Source organism: Phacochoerus africanus, chromosome X (assembly GCF_016906955.1).
Source record: "Phacochoerus africanus isolate WHEZ1 chromosome X, ROS_Pafr_v1, whole genome shotgun sequence".
NCBI classification, from domain to species: Eukaryota; Metazoa; Chordata; class Mammalia; order Artiodactyla; family Suidae; genus Phacochoerus; species Phacochoerus africanus.
Window position 1 is genome coordinate 47,556,697 of NC_062560.1, and position 16,389 is coordinate 47,573,085.

At 44.7% G+C, this 16,389-nt stretch overlaps 1 protein-coding gene across 4 annotated transcripts in view; it reads left to right on the forward strand.

Moving 5' to 3' along the window:
* MAGED1 (MAGE family member D1) overlaps window positions 1-15,907 on the forward strand; it is a 71,581-nt gene extending 55,674 nt beyond the window's left edge. For 2 of the 4 annotated variants that reach the window (XM_047763983.1, XM_047763981.1), the window contains 12 exons: window positions 9,833-9,906; window positions 10,623-11,348; window positions 11,998-12,666; window positions 12,778-12,841; window positions 13,040-13,119; window positions 13,325-13,416; window positions 13,640-13,719; window positions 13,811-13,853; window positions 14,116-14,178; window positions 14,758-14,872; window positions 15,108-15,493; window positions 15,699-15,907. In XM_047763983.1, coding sequence (XP_047619939.1) covers window positions 9,862-9,906; window positions 10,623-11,348; window positions 11,998-12,666; window positions 12,778-12,841; window positions 13,040-13,119; window positions 13,325-13,416; window positions 13,640-13,719; window positions 13,811-13,853; window positions 14,116-14,178; window positions 14,758-14,872; window positions 15,108-15,485 — 2,355 coding nt within the window. In that variant the 5' untranslated portion in view covers window positions 9,833-9,861 and the 3' untranslated portion in view covers window positions 15,486-15,493; window positions 15,699-15,907. Of the gene's footprint in view, window positions 1-9,068; window positions 9,090-9,125; window positions 9,295-9,832; window positions 9,907-10,622; window positions 11,349-11,997; window positions 12,667-12,777; window positions 12,842-13,039; window positions 13,120-13,324; window positions 13,417-13,639; window positions 13,720-13,810; window positions 13,854-14,115; window positions 14,179-14,757; window positions 14,873-15,107; window positions 15,494-15,698 lie in introns of those variants that run through there. The other 2 variants (XM_047763982.1, XM_047763980.1) reach the window with 2 other exon arrangements.
* Window positions 15,908-16,389: the final 482 nt, after the last annotated feature.

A 16,389-nucleotide genomic window follows, 5' to 3' on the forward strand; every position in this document is an offset into this window, starting at 1 on the left:
GATCCTCATCTCTAATAGGTGATAATGAGATAGTCCTCCCACTAACCATTGGGATCATGTCCAAAGAAGACCTGGTGGAGAGTCAGGATTTTTATCAGCACCCAGCTCTAGCAATGATACTCACATAATTACACACCTAGATTTCTCTCAGTCAGTGTGGTATTAGCAAAAGCTTAATATGGAGCTAGAACTCTCACTTAGCTCTCAGTAACAAGGAGCCCCTCTCTCCCAGGTGTCTCCACTCTCTCCAGGCTAAGTGGGAATGTGGGCTTGGACCCATGTGGTAAGAGAGAAGATTTAAATAAGATTCGTATACTTATAGGATGCAAAATGTCCTGAATGCAATTGAAAATCACTTGTTAAATTAAGAACTATGATAATCACAACTTGAATGAGAAAAGACAGTCAACACACACCAACATCAAGATGACACAGCTATTAGAATCATCTACAAAGGTTTTTAAATACCCAGGATAAAATTGTTGAAATGAGCAGTTGTTCATAGAACACATGAAAGAATGGAAACTCTCAACAAAGAAATAGAAAATCTCCAAAAGATGTAAATCTCTTTACAAGATTCAAAGAAGTATCAGAAAGAAATTTATGAACTGAAAAATCCAATAAATGACTTAACCAGTAGATGAGCTCAACAGCAGAATAAAGTGACAGAAGAATGAATTAGTGAATTTGAAGGTGGAATGATAGAAATTATTGTACCTGACAGAAGAAAATAGACTGAAAAACAAAATAAACAGAGCCCCAGGCACTTGTTGGACTATTGCAAAAGATCTAACATAGGTGTCATCATGGTCATAGAAGGAGAGAAGGAGGAAGGGCTGAAAATTTCCAAATTTTGGGAGAAGCATAATCGGGTTCAAGAAGTTGAGCAAACTTCAAACAGGATACAGCCAAAGATTTACACCAAGACACATCATTTTCAAACTTCTCAAAGCTAAAGACAGAAATAAAACAATCTCAAAACACACCAGAGAGAGAAATGACACCTTATCTATAGGAAAACACCAAATCAATGACAGCAGATTACTCATTAGAAACCATGAAGGCCACATTTTTCAGGTGCTGCAAGAACTGTCAACCTGGAATTATTGACCCAATGAAACTGTTCTTCAGAAATAAAAAGGAAATCAAAGTATTTTCAGAAGAAGGAAAACTTAAGAGAATTTGTCATCAACCTACCTATCCTAAAATAATAATAATCCTAATAATTATTAATTATTATTATTTTAATAATACAATTTAAAAGTTTTTGGAAAAGAAAGGAAATGATAAAAGAAAGAATCTTGGACCATCAGTAAGGGAAAAAAACAACAAATAGTAAAATATGGGACATAATAGACTTTCCCTTTCCTCTTGAGTTCTCTAAATTATATGTGATGATTGAAGCAAGAATTATAATGCCTCTGTTCTCAATATGTGTAGAGGAATATTTAAGGCAATTATTTATATATATATATATAAATTATGAATGTAAATTATGTTATAAATGATGGTAAAAGCATGTAAACACAGGTTAGGCTTCTGTACTTCACTAAACTAGTAGAATGTTCCATGAGTGGATTGTGATACATTACACATATATAAAATGTGATAGCTGTAGCAACCACTACAAAAGTCTGTGAAAAGCTGTGCACTCAGAAACATTATAGGTAAATCAAAACAGAATTTGTCATAGCCATGTGGGCCGCTATAACAAAATACCACAGACTGAGTAGTTTATAAATAACTGAAATTTGTTTCTCACAGTTCTGGAAGCTCAGAAGTCTAAAATCAAGACATCAGTGTGGTCACATTTGGTGAGGGCCCTCTTGTTCAGAGCTGGCACCTTCTCACTGATTCCTCACATAGTGGAAGGGGCAAGAGATCGCACTGGAGCCTCTAAGGCACTAAATGCATTCATGAGATTTCCACCTTCATGACCTAAGCACCTCCAAAAGGCCTACCTCCTAAATCTATTATCTTTGAGGGTTAAGGTTTCAATTTTGGAGAGACACAAACATTCAGACCATAGCATTTTTATTCTAATAAAAGCTAGAGAAAGAACACATAAAAAATAAAAAGACAGACCTAAGCCCTAATATATCAACAATAAAATTCTATGTAAATAGTCAAAATACACCAATTAAAGACAAAGATTGGCAGAGTAGGTAAACAAATGTTACCTAATTACATACTGTTTATAAGAAACTCAGCTCAAATATAAGAATAAAAGAAGGTTGAAAGTAAAAAGATGTTAAATATATACCATGCAAATATTAATCACCAGACAGCCAGAGTGGTAATGTAAATAACAACATAGGCTTCAGAGGGAGGATGTAGAAGAACTTAACTATCATCAACCAACAGAATCTAATTGATATTTATAGAACACTCCACCCAACAACAGCAGAATATACAAAACTCTGATGAAGAAACCAGAGGTCAAAATAAAAGGAGAAATATACTGTATTCATGGATTAGAAGAATCAACATAGAAAAGATGTTAATTCTCCCTAAATTGATTGATATGCAAGTCGAATGCAGTCGCTATTGAAATCACAGTAGGATGTTTCATAGATACATTTCAAAACATATGAAAAAAGAACTAGAATAATAGATAAAATAATTCTGAAAAAGAAGAATAGAATTCTGTCAAACTTTGAGACTTCGTATGGCTACAGTAATCAAGACTACTGTGGTATTGATGGATGAATAGACACATAGACCAATGGCACAGAATAGAAAACTCATAAATAGCCTCACACTGATTTTTGACAAAGGTAAAAACATATCTCAATGGAAAAATTCTCATTTAAACAAATTGTGCTGGAATGACTGGATGGATTTCCATAGCTCTGCTACTTCCATCCTTCCAAATGAAACTCGACCTAGACCTCACATGTCATTCAAAATTTAAATCCAAATGGATGATAGACTTCCATATAAAAATTAAAACCAGACTTTTATGATGTAAGATATAGTGTTCATATCCTAGGGCTTGTTGAAGAGTTCTTAGAAATGACACAGGAACCACAGTCTTTAAAAGGAAAAAAAAACTCAATAAATTGGACTTCCTATGGGAAGTTTCATGTGACTCCATTGAGGATGAATAGACAAGCTACAAACTGGAAGATATTTGCAAACCATATATCTGACAAGAGACTCATACATAGTACATATAAATTCTCCAAGTTCAACACTTAAAAAAGGAATTCAATTAGAAAATGGACAAAAGACATGAAGAAACATTTCACCAAAGGGGACATATTGATGGCAAGTAAGCACATGTTACAAATCTTCAACATCATTAGCCATTAGGGAAATGTAAATTAGAACCACAATGAGTTATTATTTCACATTTATCAGAAGAACTAAAACATTCTGACAACAGATGCTGGCAAGGATTTGGAGAAAATAGATCCATTCACACATTGTTGGTGGGAATGTAACATGATACAATCACTCAAGGAAAGTTTGGCAAGTTTCTTATAAAACTAACATGCTCTTATTACACAATCTAGCAATTTCACTCTTGGGCATTTATCCCAGAGAAATGAGATCTTATGTTCACAGAAAAAATTGTACACAAATGTTTATAGCAGCTTTATTCTAATGGCGCAAATTGGAAACCACCCAGATGTCTTTCAGTGAGTGAATGGTGAAATCAGCTGTGGCACATCTATACCACTGAGCAGTACTTGGTAATAAAAAGGTAAAAACACATAACTTGGAATATCTCATAGGCATTATGCTGAGTGAAAAAAAATCACTCAAAACGTGACATGTTGTATGACTCCAATTTTATTGCCTTCTTGAAATGTTAAAGTTAGAGAGATGAAGACATTAATGGCTTCCAAGGGTTAGTAATAGTGGAGGAAATGGAGGTGAGTGTGACCATAAAGGGGTAGTACAAGTAAATCTTTGTGGTAGCAGAATGGTTGTGTATCTTGGTTGTTGTGGTTACTGTGGAAACTGCCACATGTGATAAAGTGACATAGAACTATATACACAGATGTGATACCAATGTCAGTTTCCTGATTTTGATGTTGTATTATAGTTACCTCAATGTGCCCATTGAGGGAAACAGCTAAAGGGTACATAGGACCTCTCTGTATTATCTTTTTTCTGTGCACCTATGGTTAATTAAAAGTAAAACATTTAAAAAATATGTTAATGTAGTAGAATTAGTAAAAATTCTGTATTTCAAAAATCATGCCATAGGAGTTCCCTTTGTAGCTCAGCAGGTTAAGGATACGGCATAGTTTCTATGAGGATTAGGGTTCAATCCCTGGCCTCACTCAGTGGGTTAAGGCTCCAGCCTTGCTGCAAGCTGCAGCATAGGTCACAGATGTGGCTTGGATCCAGCGTTGCTGTGAATGTGGCACAGGCCTCAGCTGCAGCTCCGATTCGACCCTAGTCTGGGAACTTCCATAAGCCACAGGTGCGGCCCTAAAAAAAGCAAAGTGCCATAAATATTAGCTGGTTGGATACCATTACTGCCACTGCTGAACACTAATACTGGATGCTGCCTCGGCCCTGCTATCAGTGCTGCTGCTCGGAACTAGATTTTATTTTGGTTCCTGCTTCCATCACCACAGATAAGGTATTGAATTCCATCATTGCATCTTTGAATCACTCCTTTCAGATCAAGTATTAGATTGGAGTTATGGCTGTTTGTGCAGTGAAAGACTTGACTTGGCAGGTCTGGAGTGTTCAGATCCTGTGCATTCCAAAAAACGTTTGAACATTCCAAAAAAGTCTAGCTCTTGACTGGTTCCTGGGAGATAACCTCTAGGCCTTTGACATATCATGCCTGATTAGAGTCTCTTTGTTCACCCGGGGCTTTGGCCCACATCAGATGGTTTATGTTAACAATATGATTTATAGTGCGGCCTTGAGCCTTGTGTCATTAGTTTGACCTCTGCACAGGCTGGAAATTGAGCAAGTAAGGTCAGCCACCCAGGTGTTCCATGCCTACGTGACTGACCTCCAGTAAAACACCAGGCACCGAGGCTCAGGTGAGCTTCCCTTATTGTCACACATGTTGCTGGAAGAATTAAGCACTGGCCGCACAATTCCACTGAGAGGGCAGCTGGAAGTTCATCCCTGGTCTCTCCTGGGCTTTGACTTAGGCACCTTTTAGCTTTGTGGATTTAAATCAGTACCATTTCCTTGTAATAAACCATAGCCATGAGTGTAAACACCTTTTCCGAGTTCTGTGAGCGCTCCTAGTGAATCATTGAATTTGAGGGTGGTCTTCAGGACCCCACCACACTGGCAAATCCCAGATCACATTCTCTTAGCTGCTAAGGGAATGCGAAAAAGTGAATATCTGGCCTTTGTGACTCTTACAGTTGAAACTGTTATGTATGTAGAGTATACACACTATATTATCTTGCTAAAATGTGGGGGAAAAGAAATTTGCAATATATCTAGCCCTAGGGATTTCAATAAGCATCTGTAGGACTGTACAAAGAAGTCTTCAAAACAATTAAGATAAAGACAGACAACACAAGAAAAATAAATGAAGGACTTGCACAAGTACTTTACAAGAGGAATCCAATATCTCCATTAACACCTGAATATGTGTTCCACTACTTATCAGAAATGTAAATTAAAACCACAAGGAGAGGCTCAGCAGTAACGAACCCGACTAGTATCCATGAGGACGCGGGTTTGATCCCTGGCCTTGCTCAGTGAGTTAAGGATCTGGCATTGCTGTGAGCTGTAGTGTAGGTCGCAGACAAGGCTCAGATCCCTAGTTGCTATGGCTGTGGTATAGATGGACAGCTGCAGCTCCAGTTGGACCCATAGCCTGGGAACTTCCATATGCCTTAGGTGCAGCCCTAAAATTAGAAAAAGAAGGAGATATAATACACATCAGATTGGCAAAATATTGGAAAAGTCTTAGAACACCAAACACTGTCGATTTTACTCCCAAGTATCTAATGTCATAGGAATAAAAAATGTTAAGCATTAAAATATAAGGATATATGCGCAGGTATTTTATTTCAGTGGTGTTGGCGTATGCTCCCTTACCTCTGCCCAAGACACCTAAAACCATAATGAATTACCATCAATGAGGAAATTGTTGAATACAATGTGGTCCATCCTATCATGGAATACTATGCAGCAGTGTAAAAGAATGAATCAGAGGTAGACTAGTATTAAAGAAATACATTAAGGTATAATATGATCTTAATCTTTGTAAAACGATAACAAGGACTTTTTGAACATGGATATAAAAAGCGGTTGTTAAAAATGCATGGCTGACAAATGGGGGTAGAAGTGAAAGAAAGTGGAAAGTAGTAAGTAAAAGAATACAATTTAAAATATTTATGGCATATATATGTAACCCCATTTATGTAAGAATATATATATGCATAGTGTTGTATGAAAAAGTACATTGGGATTTCCCTTGTGGCACAGCGGGTTAAGGATCTGGCATTGCCACTGCAGTGGCATGGGTTGCTGCTGTGTCATGGGTTCGATCCCTGACCTGTGAACTTCCACATGCCTCGGGGAAAAGAAAAAAGGAAAAATAGCATTAAAATCTCTTTTTTTTTTGGTCTTTTTTTTTGTCTTTTCCCAGGACTGCACCCACAGCATATGGAGGTTCCCAGGCTAGGGGTCCAATCGGAGTTGTAGCTGCCGGCCTATGCCACAACCACAGCAACACCAGATCAGAGCCGCGTCTATGACCTACACCACAGCTCACGGCAATGCCGGATCTTTAACCTCCTGAGCGAGGCCAGGGATCGAACCGGAAACCTCATGGTTCCTCGTCGGATTCGTTAACCACTGAGCCACGACGGGAACTCCAACATTAAAATCTTAATAGCAGTTTGCTCAAGGTGTGAGATTTAGAGTGTTTAATTTCTAAAGTACTTAGGTTATGTTTGAATTTTTAATGATGAATATGCATTATTAGTGTAATGAGGAAAAGTAAGTGATTCATCACAGGAAAGAAAAAAGAATGCTTCTCAGGTTTCTTGCTTAATCAAAAGGGTAGATGGCGGGATTCATTCATTCATTAAGCAAATATTTTTGAGCATGTAAAATATGCCATGCATTATTTTAGGTACTAGGAATACAGCACTGAATAAAACAAAAATCCATCTCCATAAATGGCTTTTATTCTAATGGAGAGAGAAGGGTATGACTAAAAGAGAAACACACAAGGTTGGTAAGGAGGAGGATATACAAAAGAATCAGTTCGGGACGTGTTAATTGGAAAATTCAGAAACATATCCAGTTGCAGAACTGAGGTAGGCAGCAAAATTACAGATCTAGAATTCAGTAAGCCAGGTCAAGACTGGAGATAGATATGGTAGCAGAAAGCATATAAAATGGTGTTTCAGATCTCCTTTCCTGAGTCTGATCACGTCCCACTGCAGACACTTTACAGAGGAAGTGCTGAGGAAAAACAGGCAGCTGACAGGGGAGGTTGCTATGCAACAGATGAGGAAAGTCATCCAGCCAGGCAGAATTGATGTTGGCCCTTGGGGACCAAATGCTGCAGTTCCTCCTAGCATTAGCTTCCTTTTCATATGTTGGCTCCTGGCAGGAGCTGATGCCAGAACAAATGTGAAATATACAAAGATCTTGGATTTTTGGAAAATAGCAGTTCAGTTTGAGTCATCTCACATCTGTATATTATTTTCTGCCTTTTTGAGTCTCTCTAGTCATTCTGAAAGCACAGCAGCATGTGTGTTGTTGGGTAGGATCCCAGTAATTGCCCTTTGCACTTTATGGTTTGCATATTGAACAAACCTGGCTCAGAAAAGTCCAGTGACCTGAGCAGGCTCACACAGCTAGTAGACACTGGCTCACCCTCCATCCCACGAATTGAAGCCCAGCCCAGGAAGGGACCAGGGCAAACATTTATTTTGAATCCGGGCTTGCCATGGCTCAGAATTGCAAGTGCCTGATTGTCTTGGCCACTCCAGCGGGCACCAGAAAGGCCGCAGGGGTAGGGCGTTTGTGCCTCTCACAATGAAGTGGCCTGACGGAGCAGGGAGTGGACCCCAATGAGTAATTTCCACATCTGGATGGACCCACAGAGCAGGAGGGCGGGGAGTGGGAGGGGGCGGGGCGGAGGAAGAGCTGGGACCTCTATCTGTTTCCTCCTAGATTGAGAGCATGAGCTTAAGTCTCAGGGAACACTAACCTTGTCTGTTTGGGGCAGATGTTGACAGGGCAGGAGGTGGGATAGATCTGTTGCTTAAACTGATAAAAGGAGGGTGCTTCAGTCCCTGGGCCAGCGCCCGTTGGTCGTGGGTTTTAGGGTCTGGAAGACCCAGGACAGGACCACATTTTGCTTTCTCTGTTTACTGGCTTTGTGGCTTTGTCTAGTTCATGCAATATGTTTGTACCTCAGCGTCTTTATCCGTAAAATGGAGATGCTGACATCCACCTCCCAGGGCTGCTGTAAGAAGAAAACAAGCCCCAGCATAGATCGTGCTGTGAAGTACAAACTGTGCCCTTCCCTCCCCTCCTCCCCACCTCCCCACCTTCCCACCTCCACACACAAAATAAATAGTTGGAGCTGCACAAAGGGCAGGAAAGAAGCTAATGTTTATGAGTCTGGGATCTGTTGAGGAGGGGGGTGGAAATCATGGAGTCACGTGGCAGGCACAGACTCTACCTCTAATAATGTATCCTCTGGCCGTTCCTTTTCCTGGGTCCCTAAGTGGATGTGCTTATTTTTAGCGCGAGCCTAACACTTGTAGCAGTTAGAGCCCCCCTACAGAGACCTCCTTAATAGTGACCTAAGTGCAGCTAGACTAGGGGGTGGAGATGCATGCCGACCTGACAGGAGGGGCCGTGCGAGGGGAGGGATAGAACAGAGACGCATTGCGGAAAAGGTAGGGGGCCGGTGTGTGGGGCAAGGGGTGGGATCTAGAGGCACTGCGAATCTGTTTGGGGAGGGGATATAGAGAAAGGGGAGGGATCGCTGTATACTGGCGACCTGGTTGGTGGTGGGGTGGTGTGTTGGCAAAGGGGCGGGGTTGCCTCCCACTGCACATGCGCACCTTAGGCTTCAGGACGAAGCTTTTGTTGGGAAAGCAGGCGGGACTCTTATTTGGTCGGTCAGTTCTTGCGCATGCGTACAACCATCTGAGTCGGTGGGTGGTATATTAGGCGAAGAGGCGGGGTCGTCCTAGCTGCCGCGCTGGCATTTTCTCCTGGACAAGGAGAGGGTGCGGCTGCTGAGAGCCGAGCACTGCAATCCCGATCCTCTGAGTCGTGAAGAAGGGAGGCAACGAGGGGGTTGGGGTTGGGGCCTGAGGCAAGGTGAGAATTAGCCCCCAGACAGGGCATCTGCCCCCTGGTGCGGGCCCCCCATTTTTCATCCCAATCCCTTTACCCCGGATTCTGATCCTTCTTCCACTCCCCGAACCCTAATTCACACCCCTCACCCGATCCTCCCTTATTCGGAATCCCTGTTTGCTCTCTGAGCCCCTCCCATCGTTCAGAATTTACAAATTTCTCGACCTCAATCTGTACTGTTATATGATTCCTCCTGATTCGGAAACTCCATTCAGTTTCCCATATGCGAATCCCAATGCTATCCGCCTGGATTCAGAACTCTTAAATCGGTTTTCCAAACCCCGATTTGAAGCTTCTCCCCGTCGTAGCTTCTAGGGATTCAGAACATCCATCCGGACACCCATTCACTTTTCCCACTCCGATCTGGCCCGTTCCCCTCACATTCAGCACCTCATCCGCCCCCACAATCAAACCTCAAACACCACCGTCTCGCCACATTCATTCCTTCCCATTTGCCCTCTGTAGTGTAACGCCTAACTCCTCCCCACACCCCCCTCCCCAGGCTTTGCTCTTGCCAGAGGGACAAGAACCATGGCTCAGAAAATGGACTGTGGTGCGGGCCTCCTCGGCTTCCAGGTGAGATCTCCACTCCCCACCCCACCATTTCCCCAGCCGACAGTTTACCCCTTCCCGGGCCCCTTTGGCTATCCAAACGCCTGGATCAGATTGTGCCTTCTTGGTGCCTGGATTCCTTCATTTTTCAAATTCCCATGGTTTATGGGGGAGGGGGCGTCCCTTTCAGCCATCAGTCCCTGCTCAGAGAAAGGGGAGACCCTGTTAGTAGTCAGGGCAATCTGCCCAGAGAATGCGGGTTGGGTAAGGAACCATTTTTTTCCATAGTCCTGATGCTTGTAGAGCTCTTTGCTGCCCCCTCCCCCAGCCTCCTCCACCCTCCCTTCCTCCTGCATTCCCCACCCCTTGCGACCCCCTTATTCTCCTCAACTCCTCCAGGCGGCACTCTTGCTCCGCCTCCTCCTGCTCCTGAGCTCCTACCTCACACTGCAATGTTCTGCTCTAACCTCACTCCCAGATCAGCACCTGCCTTCCACTTTGCCCCCCTCACCTCATTCCCCCCCCCCCGCCCCATGTTTAACCTCTGCCCCATTCAGCCCCTCTCACACGTTCTGTTATCACTTCATTCCTCTCAGGCCTCTAGATCTCTGCCTCAGCCTTCCTCTCTTTGCACCAGCCCCCCCCCCCCTGCACCTCCTCTGAGCTACTCCCCCGCTCCCAACCCCAGAGAGATTTATTTGTGAGGCCCAGAGATTTATTTTTTCCCCTTGTATTTGCAGGCTGAGGCCTCTGTAGAAGACAGCACCTTGCTTATGCAGACCCTGATGGAGGCCATCCAGATCTCGGAGGCTCCACCTACCAACCAGGCCACAGCAGCTGCCAGTGGGCCAAATGCTAGTCCTCAGAGTTCACAGCCCCCATCTGCCAATGAGGTGGCTGATATTCAGGCTTTAGCAGCTGCCACTAAGCCTAAGACAGCCTTTAAGGCCCAGAATGCCACCACAAAAGGCCCAAATGCTGCCTATGATTTTTCTCAGGCTCTTAATGCCAAGGAGATTACCAGCACACCACCTACGGTAGCCTTTAAGGCCCCAAATGCCCCCCCAAAGGGCCCAAATGCTGCTTATGATTTTTCCCAGGCAGCAACCACCAGTGAGTTAACTGCCAAACCTGAGATGGCCTTTAAGGCCCAGAGTGCTACTACGAAGGTGGGCCCAAATGCCACTTACAATTTCTCTCCATCTCTCAATGCCAATGAGATGGTCAACACTCAGCCTAAGACAGCCTTCAAGGCTTGGAATGATACCACTAAGGCCCCAACAGCTGAAACCCAGACCCAGAATATTAACCAGGCCAAGGTGGCCACTTCCCAGGCTGACATAGAGGCTGACCCAGGACCAGGTATCTGTGAATCTGATGGTGCAGCTGCACAGACATCAGCAGATGGCTCCCAGGCTCAGAATCTGGAATCCAGGACTATAATTCGGGGCAAGAGGACCCGAAAGGTGAGATCCCTGCTAGTTCCACTTTGCTTTGGGCCTCTCCTTCTGTGAGGTTGTTCATTTGTTCTAAAACAAAACAATATATAGCTGCCTGTATTCAGCTAGGTTGTAGGGGATGATAAGATGTATGTGATAATTCCTGTCCTCTGAGTGTCCACAGACTAATGGGGAGATGAGACATGGACATGTAATATATCCAGTCTGCATGTAATTCCTTGTGTATTTTGATAGTAGCCATCATGTGTTAGGTCTTGGCCTAGGCACATTCACACAGGTTATCTCACGCACTAAATCTTCAAGATGCTTTATACCGGCTGGGGTCATAGTTTCAGTTTTACAGGGAAGGAAACTAGTTCCCAGAGAGGTGAAGTGACTTGAGTGATTTGTCCAGGGTGGTACAAGCAGAGCCAGTGGTGAACATAGGAAGAGGAGAAGCTTCAGGCCCCACCCTTGGGTTGCTCCTGGCCTGGTTCAGAGATGAAACTCCTGCCTGGAAGACAGTGAAAGACAAGCCCAGGACTCAGGGTGACCATTGGCTAGTGGGTCAGGCTGTCACTACAGGTGAGGGTTTTAGGGGGCCTTCCTGGAATAGATAGGGCAAGGACATAGAAACAGTTGGTGACTCTGACCTTCCTTCTCTTTGATGATGCAGATTAATAACTTGAATGTGGAAGAGAGCAGCAGTGGGGATCAGAGGCGGGCCCCACTGGCTCCAGGGACCTGGAGGTCTGCACCCGTTCCAATTACCACTCAGAGCCCACCTGGCGCACCTCCCAATGTTCTCTGGCAGACCCCATTGGCCTGGCAGAACCCATCAGGCTGGCAAAATCAGCCAGCCAGGCAGACCCCACCAGCACGACAGAGCCCCCCAGCTAGGCAGACCCCACCAGCCTGGCAAAACCCAGTTGCTTGGCAGAATCCAGTGATCTGGCCAAACCCAGTGATCTGGCAGAATCCTGTGATCTGGCCAAACCCCATTGTCTGGCCCGGTCCAGTTGTCTGGCCGAACCCACTGGCCTGGCAAAATCCACCTGGATGGCAGACCCCACCTGGATGGCAGACTCCACCAGGCTGGCAGGGTCCTCCAGATTGGCAAGGCCCTCCTGACTGGCCACTGCCCCCCGACTGGCCACTGCCACCTGATTGGCCACTTCCCACTGACTGGCCGCTCCCACCTGACTGGATTCCCACTGATTGGCCAGTTCCACCTGACTGGCAGAACCTGCGCCCCTCACCGAACCTGCGCCCCTCTCCCAACTCGCGTGCCTCACAGAACCTGGGTGCCTCACAGCCCCGAGATGTGGCCCTGCTTCAGGAAAGAGTAAGAATTGTAACTCTGCAGTCACTTTCCCTCTCCCTCTTGCTCTTTTCCCTCTTGTCAAGTGGCCTGTAAATCGCTTATAACTTTAATGCTTTCTTTTTTCCTTCTCAGGCGAACAAGTTGGTCAAGTACCTGATGCTTAAAGATTACACAAAGGTGCCCATCAAGCGCTCAGGTGGGCATCCAGTGCCCTCTCCCAGAGCTCTGCCCTGTGTGGCCATTTCTTTGCTCATGTCCCTTCCCCTTCAGTCCCCTCCTTCTGCAATTGAGTCTTCCTTTTCCACCCTTGAGGACATTGCTCCCCTCAGCAGGGCTGGCAAAGAGGTTGCAGTTCTGTGGCCTCAGCTCAGGTGCTCCCTCCTCTCTCCTGCAGAAATGCTGAGGGATATCATCCGTGAATACACTGATGTGTATCCAGAAATCATTGAACGCGCATGCTTTGTCCTAGAGAAGGTGAGAAGGCAGCCCTGAAGGACAGGAATGATGGGGAAGGTTTTTTTAAAAATAGATATTATGGGAAAGTCTCGATTTCAAAGATTTCATAGGATCCCTACTGGGAATTTAGGGTGAGTGTCACAGGGAGGGGAGTGACTGAATATGGGTAGCTTATGCTAGATTTTGTAATTTCATAGTCTGATTTTTTTTTTGGTCCCTGTAGAAATTTGGAATTCAACTGAAGGAAATTGACAAAGAAGAACACCTGTATATTCTCATCAGTACCCCCGAGTCCCTGGCTGGCATACTGGGAACGTAAGATGGGAAGGGAGGTGGAACATGGCCTTTCTCAGGGGTGCTTTTTTCCTGGGAGTTTCAAGTAGGTCAAGGTCCAGGATTCAAGGTCACATAGCAGGGTCATGTGCAGAACTGGGATAGAATTCTCTCCTAGCCTAACTAGGGAAGTGAGAGGGGTGAGTTGCCTGGGGCGTCGCATTCATATGGCTGTTGAAAATGTATTGTTTTTGTGCTCCTTTAGGACCAAAGACACACCCAAGCTGGGTCTCCTTTTAGTGATTTTGGGTGTCATCTTCATGAATGGCAACCGTGCCAGTGAAGGTGAGTGGCTGGACAAGCAACTGGGGGTTGGCTACTGCCTGATTTCCATGCTCATTTTCCGTCCCTTGTCTCCCCTTGCCTCCCATTGCAGCTGTCCTCTGGGAGGCACTACGCAAGATGGGACTGCGTCCTGGGTATGACTGGGCTCTCTCATCTCTTGCCTGTTTATATCATCCTTTGGTAACAGAGGATGGTCCCAGGATTGCATCAGCCTGGCGGTCTAGGGGAATTGGTTTGGGGAGGTACAGAGCCCAACGATGTGACCTGGGTGAACGGGAAATAGTTCTGACCTCTCTGCCTCTTCTCTTGCCTATGACCTCTGTGTTGGAAAACGCTTTGCTTTTCTTGGGGCAATGTCATAGTCTCTGATTATGAGTTCTTTTTTTTTTTTTTCAGGGTGAGACATCCCCTCCTTGGTGATCTGAGGAAACTTCTCACTTACGAGTTTGTAAAGCAAAAGTAAGTGATGCCTAAGCGACTTTGTGTGGTCCTCATGAGTTCTGTGTGCTGGTCAGCCTCAGAAAGCCCCTCTTATGCTCATTTCTTACACTCACTTATACCTATACACAGGCATACAGACACACACGTGTACTCAGGAGTATTTATTGAGTATACTCCTTATGGTTGAACTTTTCTGCAGTATAGTTATCTTGCAAGTGGAGCCTGTCCACCATGCCCACAGTAGGTATTTCCAAGGCTGGGCTTGGCTGAGGCTTTTGCAGTGGGCCTATTTGTGGCTCAATGACAAGATTACAAGACCCTGGAGCTAGAGCTGTTGTGACAAAGGGGGTGAAATTAAGTGCTGTCCTTTCTATGACCCTACGCCAGCCACCCTCCAGCCCTGGGTGATTGCTGGGTGTAAAAGCACTGGCACAGGAACGTGAAGGCCTGATTATTAGAGGGTAAACAATCTGTTCAGGAATGAGACTGGGGGGAGTTGCTACCTGAAATCTGGGGTGTCAGAAACTAGCATTATTATGCACTGATGGACTATCATTCTGCTTGGGTAGAAACAAAGGCCTTTCTGCTCTTTCTAAGGTACCTAGACTACAGACGAGTGCCCAACAGCAACCCTCCTGAGTATGAGTTCCTCTGGGGCCTCCGTTCCTACCATGAGACTAGCAAGATGAAAGTGCTGAGATTCATTGCAGAGGTAATAGAGGAACTGCTCCAGACTTGCTAGGTCAAGGGATGAAGTATGACTGGCTGGGAAAAGTCCAGAGCAGGAATGAGATCTTAGGTATCGCACATGTAGGTGCCACATCATTGGTGGTATTTGTTGTTACTGTGTAAACAGTAGCACAACGTAGGGCGTTAAATATATAGCAGGTGCTTCATAAATATTAATGAATACTATTCTTGGTTTTATTTTCTATTCCTTATCTCAGGTTCAGAAGAGAGACCCTCGTGACTGGACTGCACAGTTCATGGAGGCTGCAGATGAGGCCTTAGATGCTCTGGATGCTGCTGCAGCTGAGGCAGAGGCCCGGGCTGAGGCGAGAACCCGCATGGGGATTGGAGATGAGGCCGTATCTGGGCCCTGGAGCTGGGATGACATTGAATTTGAGCTGCTGACCTGGGATGAGGAAGGAGATTTTGGAGATCCCTGGTCCAGAATCCCATTTACCTTCTGGGCCAGATACCACCAGAATGCTCGCTCCAGATTTCCTCAGACCTTCGCTGGCCCCATTATTGGCCCTGGTGGTACAGCCAGTGCCAACTTTGCTGCCAACTTTGGTGCCATTGGTTTCTTCTGGGTTGAGTGAGATGTTGGGTAGGTATATCACTTTGGAATTGGGCATTTAGGGTCATTGGGGATGTAGAGTCCATGGGAATGTATTTATGTGCTCTAGCTGGGAGTCCTAGGAAACCCATGGTGGGGAGATGAGAAAGGTATGGGGAAGCACCATTTGGTATTTTTGTTCCTTATTTGGTATATAGCATTGGTTTTTAATTTTCTTTCTTTTTTATGTTCACAGGTATTGCTAATCAGTTGCAACAGTCTTTCCCCTGAGTGAGGCTGAAGCCTCAGAATCCTTCTAAACACAGCTATCTAGAGAGCCACATCCTGTTGACTGAAAGTGGCATGCAAGATAAATTTATTTGCTGTTCCTTGTCTATTGCTTTTTTCCCCCTTGTGTGCTGTCAGGTTTTGGTATCAGAAATAAACGTTGAAACTGCAAAGTGAGTTAGATGTGTTCCCTGTTTTTTTCTGTGTTTAGGGAGAGATCAACTTGTTTATATGGGAGAGATGGGGCCTCAGTTCTAGCCTGACACAGAGGCAGATTAGTTTTCTGGCTAATGGATCGGGAAACAAGGGCTTGATGAACATGAATGCTAATGAGATCCAAGAAAAAGTATGGCTTATTTAATAAATATCATGTAAGTGACTCATGTGATAGATACTCTGCTAGGTGCTTTGGAGTGACATTGAAAGATGAAATAATGAGAGAGGGTGTAGGTGGTCAGACAGTTGCATTTAAGAAGACAGAAGAGGCAGAACTCCAGGTAATAATAAAGTTCAAAGAGTGGGTGGCTGAAGGGGAGGGAAGATGACTGTTCCCGGAGATAATGTTCTGGGGACTCCAGGGTGTTGGTTGTATTATCCATGTGGAAAGTGAATAACTCCAAGATGGGGGCAGAAATAGGAACAGAGAACACTGTGAACAT